Source organism: Pituophis catenifer, unplaced genomic scaffold (assembly GCF_029215685.1).
Source record: "Pituophis catenifer annectens isolate HBS135680 unplaced genomic scaffold, rPitCat1.0.hap2 SCAF_4, whole genome shotgun sequence".
In the NCBI taxonomy this organism is placed as follows: domain Eukaryota; kingdom Metazoa; phylum Chordata; class Lepidosauria; order Squamata; family Colubridae; genus Pituophis; species Pituophis catenifer.
Window position 1 is genome coordinate 112,281,700 of NW_027256884.1, and position 19,717 is coordinate 112,301,416.

Sequence of the window (19,717 nt, forward strand, 5' to 3'; positions counted from 1 at the left end):
CAAAAATATTTGAATTCTTGAAACAGAGATCCATGAATGAAAAGATTGGATTTCTGGTAGTTGTGTTGTATTTTGCAGATTTTAGGATTTGATATTCTTTCATCTCTTTTTTAACCCAAGTTATGGGTATAGAAAATTCTATACCATTCAAAATCAGTTGGATTGAAGCAGCTTATAAATAAATGAAATTTATTTTATGAGGACCCAGATTGTGGGGGCAATAAGCTGACTTTGTATAAATATACAAAAGTATGAAGGCTATTGCTTAACGTATTGTAAGCCGCCCTGAGTCTTCGGAGAAGGGCGGCATATAAATTAAAAAAGAAAAAAAAAGCAAATGAAATAAATAAAACTGAGGAGAGGATCAAGAAAAACAAAACGTGAAATTGCCCCAAGGTGGATTTTCTCATCCTTGGCAATTTGAAGATGTGTGGACTTCAATTCCCAGAATTCCTCAGTCAGCATGCATGAAAGCTTTGGCCACACATGTCCATTGCCACTTATGACTCACTGTGTTTCCATCAAATAGCTGAAAGGATCTTACATTGCACATAGGAAAGCATGACACTATTGCCATCCACAAATTACTAATGTGCTACTAATTTCCTTGGGTTAGACATGGGTCAGGATCACTGTTTGCAAATGAGGATAGTCTTATTCCGTGGACTGTGATTTGTCCAGTGAGCATTTTTAAAACAAAGATGGTATGTTGAAAAACAACCACACCTAAGAGGTTGTTTGTTCTCATGGACTCCAGTTGCATTTCTGTAGCTCTGAACCCTCAGGGTGGGGAGTAGAGAAATTTATAGAGAATTATGCTTATTCTTTTACAGAACTGCTGTGTAAAAAGGAATGTAATGAGGCAGAGGAACAGATTTTTTTTAAAAAAGCATCAAGAATTAACTACTTTTTTGATAGTTGATTTCCTTGCTTGTTTTGAAAGAAGAAAAACTCCTTTATAGGAAAAAAGCAGTTGACTGGATCTCTTTGAAAAAAAACAAAGAACCATTATATTTATTTAGCCCAAGTAATCGCCTCACAATCAGGAGACTGTGAGTTCAATCCTAGGTAGAGGCAGATATTTCTCTCTCTGGGCACACTGAGAATATATCTGCTGAACAAAACTCCACATTGGCGACAGGAAGAGCATCTGGCCATTAAAACACTCTGCTAGCTCCATTCAGTTGCCCAGACTCCACCCGGCAAGGGATTATGTGGTCGTTAAATGATGATGATGATTTATCCCAAGTAAGATCTAGTAGTGTAGCTCAAAAATCAGTTCATCTGATTCTGAATTAGTCAAAATCTATTTTAAAAAGATGTTCCTGAATCCTGCTGGAATCATTCATGTTTTTTTCTTTATGAAGATACGAAACGTTCCTCAGAAATTCTGAAAATTCTGTCAAAATCTAATAGCGGAGAGTGAGGAAAGCTGAGTGGGTAGAAAGCAGGGGTGAAATTCAGCAGGTTCTGACAGGTTCTGGAGAACTGGTAGCGGAAATTTTGAGTAGTTCGGAGAACCGGCAAATACCTCTGGCTGGCCCCAGAGTGGGGTGGGAATGGAGATTTTGCAATATCCTTCCCCCAGGAGTGGGGAGGGAATGGGGATGTTGCAATATCCTTCCCCCAGAAGTGGGGAGAGAATGGAGATTTTGCAGTATCCTTCCCCTGCCACACCCACCAAGCCACACCACGTCCACCAAGCCACGCCCACAGAACTGGTAGTAAAAAAAATTGGATTTCACTATTGGTAGAAAGCAATCAAAGTGAACATTATTAGGTACAGGAAGGAGCATTTGCCTTTTTCTCTCTTGCTGCAGTTCAAATGAAAATCAACCCTCCCTTCATTAGGATTAGGTCCAGAGGAAAGTTGTGTAATATGCCCTGTTGGCACATTAATCAAAGGCTCTGCCACTTTTTCCTCCAGTTATGTTGGACTTCAAGGGACATCATCCATTATCTTGCATGTCAGTGATAGTTAGTGGGCAATAGATTGAGGAAAGCTGCCATAGGAGATTCAGGAGGAGTGGCAGAGTGCAGGAGGAGAGGCAGATTATTAATTATTTCCATTTTGTGATCTTGGTACTTAACCTTGCATATATCTGAGGCTAACATAAAAGGTAAAGGTTTCCCTGTCCAGTCGTGTCCAACTCTAGGGAGGCGCACAGAACACTGTTACTTTCCCATCGAAGTGGTACCTATTTATCTACTCACATTTGCATGCTTCCATACACTTCCCTAATTTGGACAATTTGGGGTGGGTTCTACTTACCTTTACTACCGGTTCGCAACGGGACGCGCATGCGTGCTTGCTTTGCTCGCGCACGCTTCTGTGCATGCGTAGATTACCCATGATGACATCGTGGCGGGTGGGTGGAGCCTGCCGCCGGTTTTACTACCGGTTCTATAGAACCGGACCGAACTGGGAGCAACCCACCACTGGGATAATTCCTAGAGATCTGGGTTTTTCAAATCTTACAAAGCTGAATCAGTATGCCCATTGCTAAGAATTCTTCAGACTGAATACATTTTCCCCCTTCTTGGTCTAGCCCCCCCAAAGTTAGAATTTCCTGGTGGTTTCTTTTAAAGCGCTGAGCAGATCTGACCCCAATGGGTTTTTCCCAGCTCAGTCAAAGTCAACTCAGTGCTGCCACCTACTGTGACCAGGCTAGCAAACTACTTTAGCTTTTATTTTATTTTAATTAAATGTGATAGATACATCACAGTGTTTGCCAGTTTGCTCGTATTTTCTTGAGTTTTTTTCTTGATTGAGGTATTTATCATTGAGAGGTGATGCTGAAGGAGACTCTGTTGAGAGGTGATGAAACAAAGAGTCTAATTTTATTTTTAAAATGTCATGCCTGGCAGGAATTTTATGAGGAGGTTTGAAAAATCTAGTTCTTTTTTTTTTTTCAAAAAGAAGAACGTTTTTTAACAATGTGCTAATATTGTTTATGTATTTCTGATAGGCATGCCAAGAATGTAGACTCATTATATTGATTATACTAATAACATGCTGTCTGGGAGGTTAATGAAGTGAAGAAAACGTATACACTCCTGGTGAATCACCAGTCAGATAATAATCTGTAACAAAGGCTTATTCCCTTCTTCTTTCTAGGGCAGTCCCATTTTATATTTAGTTTTTCACAATTAATAACTGTGTTAATTGTTGCATTTTGCTTGGTAGATTTGTGTTTCTTATTGGAATCGTCCTTTTCCCTCAGATACAGGGATACAATTCTCATTATCCCAGTATATGAGAAAAATGGTCTGACAATTTTGAAGGCAGCTAATTTAAGCAATGTATTTTTTCATAGATTCCTACTGACAGAAGTATTTAATGCAATAATTTTTTGAAAAAATGTACACCGGGGACAAAAGCGGGATTGCTGTTAAACAAACTGTGACTTTGGTGTCATGGTACAGCAGATTTGAGCCCTGTACAGATAATCCTCGACTTATGACCTACAATTGAACCCACAATTTCTATTGCTAAGCAAGAGAGCTGTTAAGTGAGTTTTGCCCCATTTTATGACCTTTCTTGCCACAATTGTAAGTGAATCATTAAGGTTAGTAACATGGTAGTTAAGTGAATCTGCTGTCAGCGTTCTAGAAAACCCCAACTCCAAGTAAAGACGCGGAAGCGAGCATTTTTCCAAAGTTCTCTTTACTAGAATAGGCAAACTGGCACATCTGGGAAAATCCGAATCTGAAAAGCCCAGGTTTTCCTTCAGTAAGTCAAAGCTCCCAAAACCATCCCCTTTCTCCCCAGTCGATCACATGCTCCAATCAACGTCCGTTCCATCTCGACCCAGCCCCCTGACCACTCCTTCTCCAGATGCTGGATCGCCCTGACCTTGACTGACAGGAAGAATGCTATTATGTCTACTAACAACTCCTCTCGTTAATCCCCCCTCCTACTTTCCCACACATGAGAAGGTGGCAGCATTGAAGCTTCCGGCCTAATATGGCTTCCAAAGCTGACATCTGCCTTCCCCCTCGACTTTGCCTGTCAGAAGGTCGCAAAAGGTGATCATGTGACCCCGGGACACTGCAGCTGTCATAAATACATGCCATTTGCCAAGCATCCGAATTTTGGTCACATGACCATGGGGATGCTGCAACGGTCATAACTGTGAAAAACAGGCATAAGTCGCTTTTTTCAGTGCAGTTGTAACGTTGAACAATCACTAAACAAACGATTGTAAGTCGAGGATTACCAGTATTGTTTTCTTGCCACACCTTTTAATGAGCCAAAATAAACCAACCATCTAGATCAAGGGTGTCAAACTCGATTTCATTGTGGGCTGCATCAGGGTTGTGGTTGACCTGGGGGGGGGCATGGCTGGGGTGGTCATGGCCAGGTTGTCGCAGCTGACTGGGTCATCATAGCCTGGGTGGGGCTGGGGGGATCCATTGTCTCCAGCGCACGCCCAGGAGGTGGCGGTGGCCACTCACAGACTCCAGGGCAGCCTCGCTGATCTAAGGCTGACTGCGTTCCAGCCCAGATGGCCACCACTAAGTTTTACATCAGTGCCCAGCTGACCTGGGCCAGGGTTGAGGCGCCGGGAGCCAGTCCTCCACTGTTTCCAGAGCAGCCTCACAGGCCAGATCTAACCACATTGTGGGCCAGATCTGCCCCCCGGGCCTTGAGTTTGACACCCCGATCTAGATTATAACATCCTTTTTCTCTCCACAAGGGTCTTGGCATACATAACATTCTGAGATGTTATAAAATGTATGTCTCCTATCTTTCAGGGAGAGAGTGACTCTATCATTCTAGGGTCAATGTAAGAGCAAATAGAGCTTTTGTATTATGTATTTAATTGTTTTTATTTTAATCCTGTTCGCTGTCCAGAATCATTTGTTAAGATGGTCGCCCATAAAATAGGTACAAATAAAGACACAGAAGTGGATATTCTGCACAAATAATCTCCTTCTCTCTTGCTAGGATTCGGTTAGAACATGTTTTGTCTAGGGGTAGTATTCACTTACCTTCGCTACCGGTTTGCAAATGTGAGCATGTGCGTGCTTTGCTTGCACGCAGCACTTCCGCGTATGCGCAGAGCCTTCTTCACCTGTGCAGAGAGTCAAAAACAGGATGTGATGACATTTGGGTTCGTGGGTGGAGCCTCCCACAGCCGCTGCTATCTATTCGCTCAAACCACATAGAACTGGCTGAATACCACCACTGGTTTTGTCCCATTCAGTCCCATACAGCCTCTAAACCAGTGTTTCTCTGCAATTTTAAGTGTGGATTTCCACTCCCAGAAGGAGTGAAAGTCCACACTTCTTACAGTGGATGAAGCCGAGAAACACTACTCTAAACAACATGGAATGATACCTGCTTCACCTCCATGTTAGCCCTACAACATTCCCAAAATTTCTCCTGAAGGAGAACATTGGAGACTGGAAGAATGAGAAGAGCCTCTAATGCAGTCTTACACAAAAATTGTGGAACTTCGGACTGCGGGATCAATCTTCCACTCCGGAAGTTTGTACTAATTCTGAGTACAGACATTAGTCTGTACTAATTTTGAACACATGATGACTCATTCAGGTCAAATGTTCCCTTGTTATGAATTGTGGCTTGTTCATGGGCTGATTAAAATTTAAGAGACTTGTGTAAAAGAACCACTTGCAAGCTCTTTCATTATTAGTGAAAGACATGTTAGTTTGCTAATTCAACAGAAGGCAGCAAAAAGACAATAATACGTTTCTGCACTATTGGTTCTTATATGGATAACCATCAGGTTGCTGTAATTCTTGAATTCCATTCCTTTCTTCTCAGTATGTCTTTCTTAAAAGTATCTGGGTGAATTATGTTCAGAAACGAAAAGAACTTCAGGGTTTGGGGCAGCTTTGCTTTTTTATTCAGTATCTACTTCTTTTTATAAAGGTAAAGGTTCCCCTCGCACATTTGTGCTAGTCGTTCCTGACTCTAGGGGGCGGTGCTCATCTCCGTTTCAAAACCAAAGAGCCAGCGCTGTCCGAAGACATCTCTGTGGTCATGTGGCTGGCATGACTCAATGCCAAAGGCACACGGAACCCTGTTACCTTCCCACCAAAGGTGGTCCCTATTTTTCTACTTGGATTTTTTGTGTGCTTTCAAACTGCTGGGTTGGCAGAAGCTGGGACAAGTAATGGGAACTCATCCCATTATGCAGCACTAGGGATTCAAACTGCTGAACTGCCAACCTTTCGATTGACAAACTCAGCATCTTAGCCACTGAGCCACCATGTCCCTTTTACTTCTTTTTATATGATATGCTAAAGTATAAAGTGCTACTTTATACAATGTGGGTAAGACCACATTGGAATATTGCATCCAGTAGGGATCACCATGATACAAAAAAGATATTGAGATACTAGAAAGGTTGCAGAGAAGAGCAACAAAGATGATTGGGGGACTAGAGGCTAAAACATATGATGAATGGTTACAGGAACTGGGTATGTTAATCTAACAAAGAAGAGAAGGACTAGGAGCGACATGATAGCAGCCTTCCAATATTTGAGGGGCTGTCACAGAGAAGAGGGGGTCAACCTATTCTCCAAACATCTGAGGGCAGAACAAGAAGTAATGGATGGAAACTTATCAAGGAGAGATGCAGCCAAGAAGTATGGAGAAATTTCCTAACAGTGACAACAATTAACCAGTGAAGTGGCTTGCCTTCTGGGTGCTTCATCACTGGAAGTTTTTAAGAAGAGATTAGATAGCCATTTGTCTGGAATAGCATAAGGTCTCCTGCTTAAGCAAGGAGCATAAGGTCTCCTGCTTAAGCAAGACTTCAAAGGTCTCTTCTAACTTTGTTATTCTATATTCTGTATTTCTGGGATAACTATTTGATAAGATAATTAGCCACTGATAAATTTGGTTTAATATCACAGATACCTTTTGTGGAGATGGATCCTTTGTTTTTCTTTTATATTTCTGTAAAAAGTTAGTTGAGGGTCAGCACAGTGAGCCTCTCCTTATTTCACTTACAGTCAGGGGTGGGCTTCAAAAATTTTAGCAAGGGGTTCTCTGCCCGTTTGCTGGTTGGGCGTGGCCATGGTGGGCATGGCCTAGTTGGCCTCCTGCACCACAGCAGAGGGGCATTTTTGCCCTCCCCGGGCTCCGGAGGCTTTCCTCAAGCCTCCGGAAGGGCAAAAACAGCTTCCCCAGGCTCCAGAGGCCCTCTGGAGGCCCTTCCCGAACTTCCAGTAGGCCCATTTTTTGCCCTTCCCAAGCCCCTGCACGCGCCCTGAATTTACCTGCATCCAAAACGGGCCGTATGGGGACTCCTGGGAGGGGTGGGCGGGGCCAGCCAGGAGTGGAATTTGGGGGTTCTCCGAACTGCACAGAATCTTAGCTATAGGTTCTCCCGAACCCCTGCGAACCCCTAGCACCCCACCCCTGCTTATAGTACCACTATCTTTTTCCAGAGGCCAGATGGAGGGTCAACCATAGGTTAATTTCCAAATCCAATTAGGCCAGATGCAGCACCATAGTTTACCTCTGTGTTTTTCAAACTTGGAAAGTTTTAAGATCTGTAGATTTCAACTCCCAGAATTTCCCAACCTGGCTAAGGAATTCTGGGAGTTGTCCACATTTTTTAAAGTTGCCAGGTTTGAAAAACACTGCTTTAAGTGATAAGCAAATGACTTGAATGCAAATTGTGATGTAAGCAATCTTGACAATGGTTAGTGTTAAAACTGATATATATATATTTGGAATAAAGGAAGGCCAGACTTTCTCAAAGCATAGTTTAACCGATCGTCCATTTTCTTTTTGAGACATATATGTAGTTCCTGACTTATGACCACAATTGTGACCAGAATTTTGGTTGCTAAGTGATGTGGCTGTTAAGTGAGACATCAAGTGACCAGACGTAATTTTATGACCATTTTTAAATGGTCGTTAAGTTAATCAATTATTAGGTCAATCTGGTTTTCCTAATCGATTCTGCTTGTAGGAAGTTGACTGGGAAGGTTCCAATCACATGACTGCAGCTACTTCAGGGACCGCCTCACCCCACTGGGATTGGCCTGTCCCACCTGTGCCAGTAGAGGAGGCAAAGCTGTGGGTCCCATCAGCCCAATTATTCTGGTTGGTGGGGTCCAGGAGGAGGGCCTTCTCTGCTGTTGCTCCTGCCCTCTGGAATATCTTATCCCCTGATATGAGGTTGGTCCCAATCCACCGATGCCAGGGGTGAAATGCTCCCGGTTCGGACCGGATCACCCAATCCAGTAGCAATGGCGGCGGGTGGTTCGGAGAACCGGTAGCAAAAATCCTTGCCCCTCCCCCATGCCCAGCTGAGCCGCACAATCATCAGAGGCTGTTTTTTTTACTTTTAAAAGCATTTTTTCCTGCAACCTCTTCGGCTGAAAAAATGCTTTTAAAAGTTAAAAAAAAAAAGCCTTTGATGATCACGCGGCTCAACTGGGATCGTCAGAGGCTTTTAAAAGCATTTTTTTCCTGCAACCTCTTCAGTCGAAGAGATGTAGAAAAAGAAATGCCTTTAAAAGCCTCTGGCGATCCCAGCTGAGTTGCCTGATCATCAGAGAGTTCTAAAAGCATTTTTTTCTGCAACCTTTTAAGGTTATAGAAAAAAATGCTTTTAAAAGTAAAAAAAAAAAAGCCCACCCAGTCACATTACACCACCACCATCACCACCAAGCCAGGCCCACAGAACCGGTAGTAACAAATTTTACATTTCACCACTGACCTATGCTTTCTTTCATAAGGGTTTCAAGACCTGGATTTGCCAGTTGGCTTGGAGCCCCAATGGGAGAACAGCGCAGTGGAGGTGGTTGATCAAGTAACAACAGATCCCACTTCTCTCCAATCTGCCCACAACCTCATGTGTCATTGGATTTGAATGTCTTGTTTTAATTTATTTATATTTTAATGTACTGTATAAATACATTTTTATGACTGTAAGTTGACTGCCCAGAGTTGCCCTGTGGTAAGATGGGTGGCCAATAAATTTTATAAATAAATAAAATTAATACTGCAACTGATGTACATTCAAGCTCATTGCCAACCACCCAAATTGCGATCATAGTGATGTAATGGTCATAACTTTGAGGACAGGTCATATAAGTCACTTTTTTCATTGCTGTGATAACTTCAAACTGTTGTTAAATGAATGTTCATAAGTCTAGAACTACTGTAAACTAGATACTGGGATAATTTAAATTTCATTGGTCTCCCTTAGTATGGATTGAGAATGCCTAAGCACACAATTTGAATAGACACTATGTTATACACTATATCAGTGATGGCTAACTTTTTTGCTGTCGCATGCCAAATGCGGGGGCAGCGTGGGGGTGGTCGCGAGCATGTGTGTCCACACCCATAATTCAATGCCCCCCGTGCCCCCCCCACTTTTGGCACACGATAGAAAAAAAATTACTGGTCGGCCTGGTAGGCCTGTTTTTCGCCCTCCCCAGGCTCCAGGGGCTTTCTTGGAGCCTGGAGAGGGCGAAAATGGCCTCTCCAACCACCCCCCCGGAAGCCCTCTCGAGGCTGGAAATGGCCTATTTCCCAACTTCCGGTGGGCCCGGAAGGCCCAAATATCAGCTGGCCGGTGCTGGAGCTGAACTAGGGCAATGCTCGCGTGCCCACAAATATGGCTCCGCGTGCTACAGATGGCACGTGTGCCATAGGTTCGCCATCACAGCACTATATTAATTTATTTTTCCCAAGAAAAAATTTTAAAACAATATTCTCCCACAGTCTTTAGAATGTAGGTGGTCCTTATTTACTGATTGCCTCTTATAGCAACCATGCACAATTATAGTCACTGAACAAGGATTTCCTATACGTAGCCTATTTTAGAGAACCATAACTCTTCTGAGGACAGTATTGAGACCTTGAAGGGAAATAAGAAGCTGTTCAGTAATTTCTGTGTCTTTCTTTAAGCAAATGTCAAAAGAAAAATGAAGATACAACAAGGTGTCCAGGACGGACAGGAGAATGGCTTGAAGATTTCCAGAAGAGAAAATTTAAAAGTGAGACGGATATCAGCAGAACGCCGAAACAGCCACTAGTTCACCTGTTGAAAAAGGCCATGGGAAACAGTGAGTTGTCACTACTGTAGTTTATTCACAATGAATAACAATGCTATTTGTGGCATGGGGAAAGGAAAAGGTTAATTTTTCTACATATACACACAGCTAGACAGATGGATACCTGCCAACATATATATGCATATGCACGCATAATTGAGCTTGTGTTTGGCATCAGCACTAAAACATGATTGAGTTTTTTTCTAGTGTAGAAAACAATATTAAAAGACAACACTGAAACTTAATTTTGGTTTTCCATCAAGTGAAGACATTAGTCTGATTGCAACAGAAAATACATTCTAGTGGGATCGCTACTCATGCTTTTAAAAGAGGTTTTACAGGGAGGAAAATAATAAATCGTGTATCACAGGAATATCTGCAGAACGGTAATTAACTCTTACTGCATTCATGTCCTGTTGTCATTCTGCGGAAGATAAGACACAAAAGCACTTTAGATAAATCAGATTGCGGATAAAACAATGGGTGTCTCCTATCTACCTGTCAAGGAACAGAAACTCAATTTAGATAGATGAAATGGATGATAGAATTTGACAGATGGGGTGGAGCTCAGAAACATGCAAGTGACAAGATAATCAGATATCAGAGCAAAAAGATTTGAGTCTGTCGATTGCCTTACTCAGCACTAATAAAGATGTAAGAAACACTTTTGTGGTGCTATTGCTTTTAGCAAGTTCCCAACTAGCCCTTTTTATTCCACACACAGGTGGTTTAATCACCATTGGTGGTCTTCTCACACCATATTAAGCCACAGTTCTCACCCTTTCCTTTATGTGGATCATGTTAACTATCACAAATGTTTTAGGACTGCCATAATAATCAGGAGTTGGAGTGCAATGCCTTTGGGCAAGTTGGCATAGACAATTCCCCCAGCTAGTGTCCATGGACCCTCACTTATATTTCACAGAACTGAGCAAGAATAGTAAATCCATTCTAGAGGTTAAGGCATTGGGCTAGAAACCAGACTGTGAATTCTAGTCCTACCTTAGGCATGAAAGTTGGTTGGGTGACTTTGGGTCAGTCACTCTCTCTCAGCCCAGTCTATCACATAGGGTTGTTATTGTGTCCCTTGGGAGTTGGGCGGCATAGAAATATGATTAATTAAATTAAATTAAATTAAATTAAATTAAATTAAATTAAATTAAATTAAATTAAATTAAATTAAATTAAATTAAATTGTGGGGAAAATATAAGAAAGAAGAAATATTAGGTATGTTTACTGCCTTAAAAATAATAAAGGCTACAATTGTTGTTAGTTGCAAAGTCATGTCCGACCCATCGTGACCCCATGGACAACGTTCCTCCAGGCTTTCCTGTCCTCTACCATCCTCTGTACTCCATTTAAGCTCACGCCTACTGCTTCAGTGACTCCATCCAGCCACCTAGCACCCTCATTCTCTGTCCTCCCCTTCTTCTTTTGCCCTCAATCTTTCCCAGCATTAGACTCTTCTCCAGTGAGTCCTTCCTTCTCATTAGGTGGCCAAAGTAGTTGAGTTTCATCTTCAGGATCTGGCCTTCTAAAGAGCAGTCAGGGTTGATCTCCTCTAGAACTGACCGGTTTGATCACCTTGCAGTCCAAGGGAGTCGCAGGAGTCTTCTCCAGCACCATAGTTCAAAGGCCTCAATTTTTTGGCGCTCAGCCTTTCTTATGGTCCAACTTTCACAGCCACACATTGCATCTGAGAACACCATAGCCTTGACTATACACAGTTTCGTTGGCAGGGTGATGTCTGTGCTTTTTAGTATGCTGTCTAGATTTGCCATAGCTTTCCTCCCCAGGAGCAAGCGTCTTTTAGTTTCTTGGCTGCAGTCCCCATCTGCAGTGATCTTGGAGCCCAGGAAAATAAAATCTGTCACTACCTCCGTTTCTTCCCCATCTATTTGCCAGGAATTGAGAGGTCGGACACCATGATCTTAGTTTTCTTAATGTTGAGTTTCAAGCCAACTTTTGCACTCTCCTTCTTCACCCACATCAAAAGGCTACAAACAAACAGATAAATAAAATTATTTTCCAGAAAGAAGGTCAAAAAACTTATGAGCTTTTGGTGTTGCTGTAAGATTTTGGCCATTTAAAAATATGTTCTTTATTTGGTCACTTGCACTAGGGACCTCCTATTTAAAAAAAATCTTCATGCTAAACAATATCACTGTGTCACTTAGTTGAGTTAGGCGGCTATAGAAATTGAATAAATCATAACAGAACAACATCACTGTTTTGTACAATATATGGCCGCATCTTTTATTAACATTAGTTTTTCTTTTTTCAGATTCTGCAAACACAAAGGGTTCTGCTTTGGAAGTCCCACAAGCCCAGAAGCCTGGATCTACTTCCATACTAGAAGGATTGAGAACACCATTTGCTTCTCTGTTCTCATCCTTCAAGAAATCCAAAAAGCAGCATTTAAAACCTCCGCAAAAGCAGCAGCAAAATTCTCTACGGTAAGCAAGAATTGTCCTATGCCATTTGAAGGTCCCATCTGTTATTTGGTCTTCTTCCTCATATTTGTGCCTTAAGAGACTTTATTCAGTTGCGGATTGCTTTTTCCAATGCACCTGCAAATATATATATACAGTATATAAAATAGAGGTAATCCTCATCTTATAATTGCAATTGAGCCTGGAATTACGATTTCAACTCGTGCTGACCATTAGGCATGTCATTCTGGGACTGACCCAATTTTACAACATAGTTTTGTGGCTGTTGTTAAGTGGATGCTGTGATCATTAAGCAAACCCATTGTTTGCAATGGGCATTTTTTGTGGGAAACCGGAAGTAAATGTTGATTTCCAGCATAAACCATGGTCACATGACTGTGGGATGCTACACAAATGTGGATTACTTGTCGAGTACCCAAAATGTGATTACATGAGGGGGGGCAGTCAACAGGATTTAGAATCTGGGTCATAAGTACTATCTTTTTGGGTCCATCCTAACTTCACAGTGGCTCAGCGGTTAAGACGCTGGGCTTGTCGGCTGGAAAGCTGGTGACCCAGGTTCGAGACTCAAGCTCCACCTGACAGGATGAGCTCCTGTCCTCACCCCAGCTCTTGCCAACCTAGCAGTTCGAAAGCATACAAATGCAAGTAGATAAATAGGTACCACTCCAGTGGGAAGGTAACAACGCTCTGTGATGTAATGCTGGCCACATGACTGTGGAAATGTCTTCGGGCAATGCTGGTTCAATGGCCTTGAAACGGAGATAAGCACTGCCCCCAATGCGGAAGCACTCCCTCCGCAATGACTAACGGAGTAAAATCCACAGGCACTCCTTTACCTTTACTTTTTAAAAAAAAACTAACTTCAAATGATCACTAAGCGACCATAATAAGTCAAGGACTACCTGTACTTCCATTGTATCTTTGGTGAGATATTTGAAAGGACTTTCATGGCTCTAAAGACACAAAGCAATCTGTTTTCCCTATTCCAACATCTTGGACTACAACTCGGAGAATTCCATTGCATCGACCAGGCTAGCTGGGAGATTTTGAACGGATGCATCTGAAGGACATTAGATGGGAGAATTCTGTAATAAACAACCTGGCTACTTAGCTCTTCTATGCTGTCATCATTAATCTAAGTTGCCCCATTGGAAGAGGCAGAAAAACAGAAGACTGTACATTAGTATTTCAAATATCTAACTCAGGAAGAGAGGAAGCTGCCTCATTAATCATGCTCAATATTATCTATAGTATATAGCAATAGCAGTAAATCTGCAGGCTTTCAGGTCTTCCCTGCTAAATCTGCAGATGTTAGTTCTTGGATCCAGATCTCTTTTGTATGCAAGCTATGTATTTTACTACTCAGTCGAGCCCTTTTATCTCAAACTATTTCAGCATAGCTATTTGGTATTGTCAGGCATTTTAAGAGACTTGGTGGACTATATAAAAGCCACAGAGGAATTACCGCTTCTGAATTGCAAGTTGTCAGCAAAACTTGCATATGGACCTTTTATTAGATTTTTTTTAAAAAAAGGTTTCATTTACATGAGTGTATATATTAAACATAGCTGTAAACAGTAGGTCTATATACATTTTTCATAGAGGTCATGAGGGTGGGAACAATGAATTAGTTTAACATAGGACACGAAAAGATTTTCAAAAACCTTAAAAAATTAGTTCCTATTTCCTGAAACTATGCTTTGTTGGAACTGGTGGTAATTCATTAATTTATGGCTTATAATTTGAGGTCCAAAGCCCTAATAGAAACTTGTATTCTTTTTTTTTATTACAGTAAGTCCTCAAATAAGAAACTGCTATTTTGCATGAAAAGAAAAAAATGGGGGCTCTCTGCCTCTTGGGTGGAGAATATCAGCATTTGCTGATATTGGCTGAACTGCATCTTTTAACCCCAATGCTTAGTACGCTAGAACCATTTGTTTAGCAATCGTTCAAAGTTACAACAGCACTGACAAAAGTTACGACTGGTCCTCCTTACAATCATTGTAGCATCCCTGTAATCACACAGGCAGAATTTGGGTTCTTGGAACCCAGCATGTATCTACAATGGTTTCCACATCCTGGGGTCTTGGGATCATTATTTGCAAGAGCCGAGGCAGCGCAGTGGTTAAAACGCAGTACTGCAGGCTATTTCCGCTGATTGCCGGCTGCCAGCAGTTTGGCAGTTCGGGTCTCACCAGCTCAAGGTTGACTCAGCCTTCCATCTTTCTGAGGTCAGTAAAATGAGGACCCAGCTTGTTGGGGGCAATATGCTGACTCTGTAAACCACTTAGAAGCAGGCTGTAAGGCACTGTGAAGCGGTATATAAGTCTAAGTGCTGTTGCTATTGTTAGCCTACTGATAGCACCATGAGGCAGGTAAGGTAAAAGTCTCAAATTTCTCTCCCAGAAGCCCTCAGGGTCTACTTACTTTCCATGGGGTGTTCATCTGGCATTCCCTCTTAATTCTATCTGGTTTGCCTTACTTTCAATAAAAAGGTAAAACTGGGAAAAAAATTGCAGCTTTCTGGTCAGTAGCATACAGGAGCACGAATAGAGATTTCAATTTTCTTTTCTACTTTTGGAGATAAATAGAATCAAACTTCTTTACAAAAAAAAAACCTCCCTCAAAGATGGCATGAGTTCACAATGATTAATAAGTTGGGGAAGAGTTTTGCTTCCAAATTCAATTTTACTTAAAAAGAAATAATAACATCAATATTCTGAAGACTAGTCTAAATTTATACAGAATGCTCTACTTATTTAGAGAAATAAGAATAAGAGAATAACGCTTTAAGCAAAAACAAAATAAATTAAAACTAAACACAATATCTAAATTAAAAGGTAAAGGTAAAGGTTCCCCTCGCACATATGTGCTGGTCGTTCCCGACTCTAGGGGGCAGTGCTCATCTTTGTTTCAAAGCCAAAGAGCCAGTGCTGTCCGAAGAAGTCTCCGTAGTCACGTGGCCAGCATGACTAAATGCCAAAGGCGCATGGAACGCTGTTACCTTCCCACCAAAAGTGTTCCCTATTTTTCTACTTGCATTTTTTACATAGTTTCGAACTGCTAGGTTGGCAGAAGCTGGGACAAGTAATGGGAGTTCACCCCATTATGCAGCACTAGGGATTCGAACCGCTGAATTGCTGACCTTTCGATCGATAAACTCAACGTCTTAGCCACTGAGCCACCACATCCCCTATCTAAATTAGGGGAGAAATTTATTCCCCAATGAAAACCTAAATCTCAAAGCAAAGTTGTTTCCTGGAATATCCCAGAATTTCTTGAGAAACTTCCAATCATCTACCGGAGTTGTTGGGAAGAAGATGCATTACATGTTTTTCAATTCAGGTATAGAAATGTCTTCCTCCATATTCCTGGAATTCTGCCTTTATCTTTAAAAGAATAGCCATTTTGTCCTGTGGCAGTTGACGCAGAAAGAACACTAGTCAAATACAGTTTGAAAATTTTAACTGTTATGTCACAACCTTCCTAAGAGAACTCTCGAGATTGTAACCTCTGAGAATTCCATGAGCTGGTCCAAATGAAGGCCAAGGGACAGGAGCAACAGGAATCCAAGTCTGGAGTTGGAGAGGTGGTGGAAGGTTAAATGCTAAGACTGGTCTTCCATAATGCCAGTCACTGCTGTGGTTTGACTAGGTCCATGGCTGCCCTCTTCTGCCACAATGTTTACCTCTTCAGAGCAGATTATCTCTGTTCTGACTCCATAGCTGTCATCACGGTGCTCCATTACTTGACTCAATCTGAAGTTGCTTAGGTTCCTGGTCACCAGGTTCCTCTGGCCAACAGTCCATCCGACTTGCCTCTTTAGCTTCTGATTCAGAAGAGACCACTTTCTATCTAAGAGGGGAAGGGGAGAGGAATCTCCTCTGGGTACCTGTTAAAGCCATCCTTGAGAGAGAAAAGGCTTTCTCTCAGGTTTGGAGACTGTCTGGAAAATTTAGATCGGCAGGGAGACTGAAGTACAGGTAGGTCACAATTAGCGCAAGTTCAAATAATGCAATATTTGATGTAGTGTGAATCGTAAATTGACACCGGGTGCATTTAACATGACCCAAAATTTGGTTAATGCGAGTGGGGAACTATGGCTAGTGCATACTCTGCTGCAATTGGGTTTTTAATGTGTTAATCTTTGTGTGTGTAAAATGGTGAAAAAGTAAATTCCATCAGAGGAAACAGTACAAGTTTTAAAAAGAAGAGGCTCATTGCATTAGAACAAAAATTTGACATACTTGAGCAATATGAATATGGTCATTACAAGGCTAAAAAATGGATCAATTTACTGTACATGTCTGGATGATGGAATCTATAGTTGTTTTTTTCTTTTCTTTTTCTTTTCTATAACTACTCTATAGAAAGTTAACCATAAATCTACATTACAGATGCATTCTCTTTATCTTTTACTGTAACATTTTATTAACACGTATAAAAATTATGTTTAAATTTTTTCACTGCCTATTACCATCAGGCTGGAACTGATTAACATATTTTCCATAACAAAACCACTTGGAATAATACAGATTCGAATAATAGCAATAGCACTTAGATGTATATACTCATTTTACCGACCTCGGAAGAATGGAAGACTGAGTCAACCTTGAGCCAGTCAGGATCGAACTGCTGGCATTTGGCAGAGTTAGCCTGCAACACTGCATTCTAACCAGTGCACCACCATGGCAACCATTTCCTGGCATTCATTAACTAATTGAGACCTACCTGAACTGTCAGGCTGCTCGCATTGAACATTTATTTCAGCCAGGTTTTAATGCCTAGGAAGTTGCACTTTTAATCTTTGTATGAAATCAGATTGCTAGTATGATCTTGTTTCCTAGTTTCAGAATTGTGTGCAGTGATGACAAATCAGCATCTGCAGTATATCACAATAATGTCAAAATGACAACAGGTACATGGTGACATTGTATAAATACCATCCTTATCTGAAACAAGTACTATACATACATCACGGCATTTGCATATAGTCACGCCTGTTTTGACATTTTGGCCAATTAATGGTTTGAAAAAGTCTGAATAATGCAGAAGTAGATGCACCTTTTTAGAGAAAAGAAACAACGGGGGAAAATAGTCAAACCAACTTGATGAAATCTTAGCGCTCACAGCGGACAAGGGATTGTGTGTTACAGTTTTATTGCAAATATTTGTATTGCAATGGAATGTTTCTGTAACAGATCCTCAGAAGATAGTTTACAGCAATGAAAAGAATGTATCTAACTAATACGCAAAGGTCATAAAGAGCGGGGTTATTTTCGCTCCCTCAATTTTCTCTTTCAGAGTTATTAAAGAAGGCTGTTAGCAAAGTTGGTTCTGGCTAGGGGAATTCTGGAAATTGAAGGCCACTCATTTTAACATGGCTGAGATTGAGAAACACTGGTTTGGAGCTGTGTGTCTGAACTGGGTCCAAGCCACAGGGTGGCGCTATTGGTTTCAAACTTCGATTTTGGGTGCTTTCTAGTGGCATTGTGAATAAAACAAAACGCTGAAGCAGATGGTGATTTTTGACTGTTCCAGCAAAGCTACAATTATGTCCGAAGAGGTTTTTTATAACCCTAATTACAGTATACTTCAGATGGACATTTCAAGCTTGTTCTGGGTGTGAGTTTTGCTTGATTTTTCCCATAACCCTGCAGTTTTAGAGATAGATAACTTGCATTTTTCTGAACCTCTGGCTTGTGTTCTCTGACAACTGAAAGTATAATTTCTTATAGAAATGTTGAGACCTGAAATGGCTGGAAAAAATGTAACCTATGTACTACAATAGGCGTAACAAAGTTTTAAAAAATTTCAAAATCCCTCCCAACTATAAAGCAAAATAGCATCCCTACCCTTGATTTCCCCACCCTTGACAAAAAAATTCATTGCTGCCCCACCTACCAAAACATTTATATTCCTTTTGCTTTAGCTGCTCTGCATTAGCCTGCAATTCTTAGTAGTCATGTATGGGTGTAAGAGCTGGACCATAAGGAAGGCTGAATGCTGAATAATTGAGGCTTTTGAATTGTAGTGTTGGACAAAACACTGGAAATTTTTAAGAAGATGTTGGATAAACATTTGTCTGAAGTGGTGTAGGGTTTCCTGCCTAAGCAGGGGGGTGGACTAGAAGATATCTCCAAGGTCCCTTCCAACTCTTCTCTCCTCTCCTATTCTAATAATAACAAATAATTCCCTCAACACTGTCAAACTACTTACTAAGTCTGCACTACTATTAATCTTCTCAACGTTCCCACCACCCATCTCCTTCCACTTATGACTGTATGAATGTAACTTTACTGCTTGTATCCTTACGATTTATACTGATATTGTTTCCTGATTGTTTATTTGTACCCTATGACTATCATTAAGTGTTGTAACTTATGATTCTTGACCAACGTATCTTTTCTTTTATGTACACTAAGAGTATATGCACCAAGACAAATTCCTTGTGTGTCCAATCACACTTGGCCAATAAAAATATTCTGTTCTGTTCTGTTCTGTTCTGTTCTATCCTATCCTATCCTATCCTATCCTATCCTATCCTATCCTATCCTATCCTATCCTATCCTATCCTATCCTATCCTATTCTATTCTAAAACTCTTGAGAGTTCTTGGACTGCAAGGAGATCAAATCAGTCAATCCTAAAGGAAATCAACCTTGATTGTTCTTTGGAAGGATAGATAGTGAAGCTGAAGCTCAAATACTTTGGCCACCAAATGGGAAGAGAGGACTTCTTAGAAAAGACTGTGATGTTGGGAAAGATAGAAGGCAAAAGCAGAAAGGGACTGAAGAGGATGAGATGGTTAGATACAGTGGTGGGTTGCTACTGGTTCGCCCAGGGTCGGGCGAACCCGTAGCGGTGGTGGCAGGCTCCTCCCACCCACCCAGACGCTTCTGCACATGCACAGAAGCATTGCACATGCGAGCGCACCCATGCCCACGAGTGAACCAGTAGCGACGGGTTTGGGAACCCACCCCTGGTTTGATAGTGTCATTGTCGCAATGAAGATGAATTTAGGCAAATGCCAGGAGACGGGGGGACAGGGAAGCCTTCATGGGGTTATGAAGAATCTGACAGACTTAGCGACTGAAAAATAACATTAAAATGCAGAGACAGAGGGTTTGCTAGAGCAGTACAGTATTTATCAAATTTGGCAACTTTAGGATGTGTGAACTTGGCAGGGAATTCTGGTTTACTATCTG

General features: G+C 41.4%; 1 protein-coding gene across 1 annotated transcript in view; it reads left to right on the top strand.

The window, feature by feature from the left end:
• EXPH5 (exophilin 5) overlaps positions 1-19,717 on the top strand; it is a 59,935-nt gene that overhangs the window by 12,955 nt on the left and 27,263 nt on the right. The window contains exons 2-3 of the mRNA XM_070942858.1: positions 9,908-10,065; positions 12,339-12,510. Coding sequence (XP_070798959.1) covers positions 9,908-10,065; positions 12,339-12,510 — 330 coding nt within the window. The remainder of the gene's footprint in view (positions 1-9,907; positions 10,066-12,338; positions 12,511-19,717) is intronic.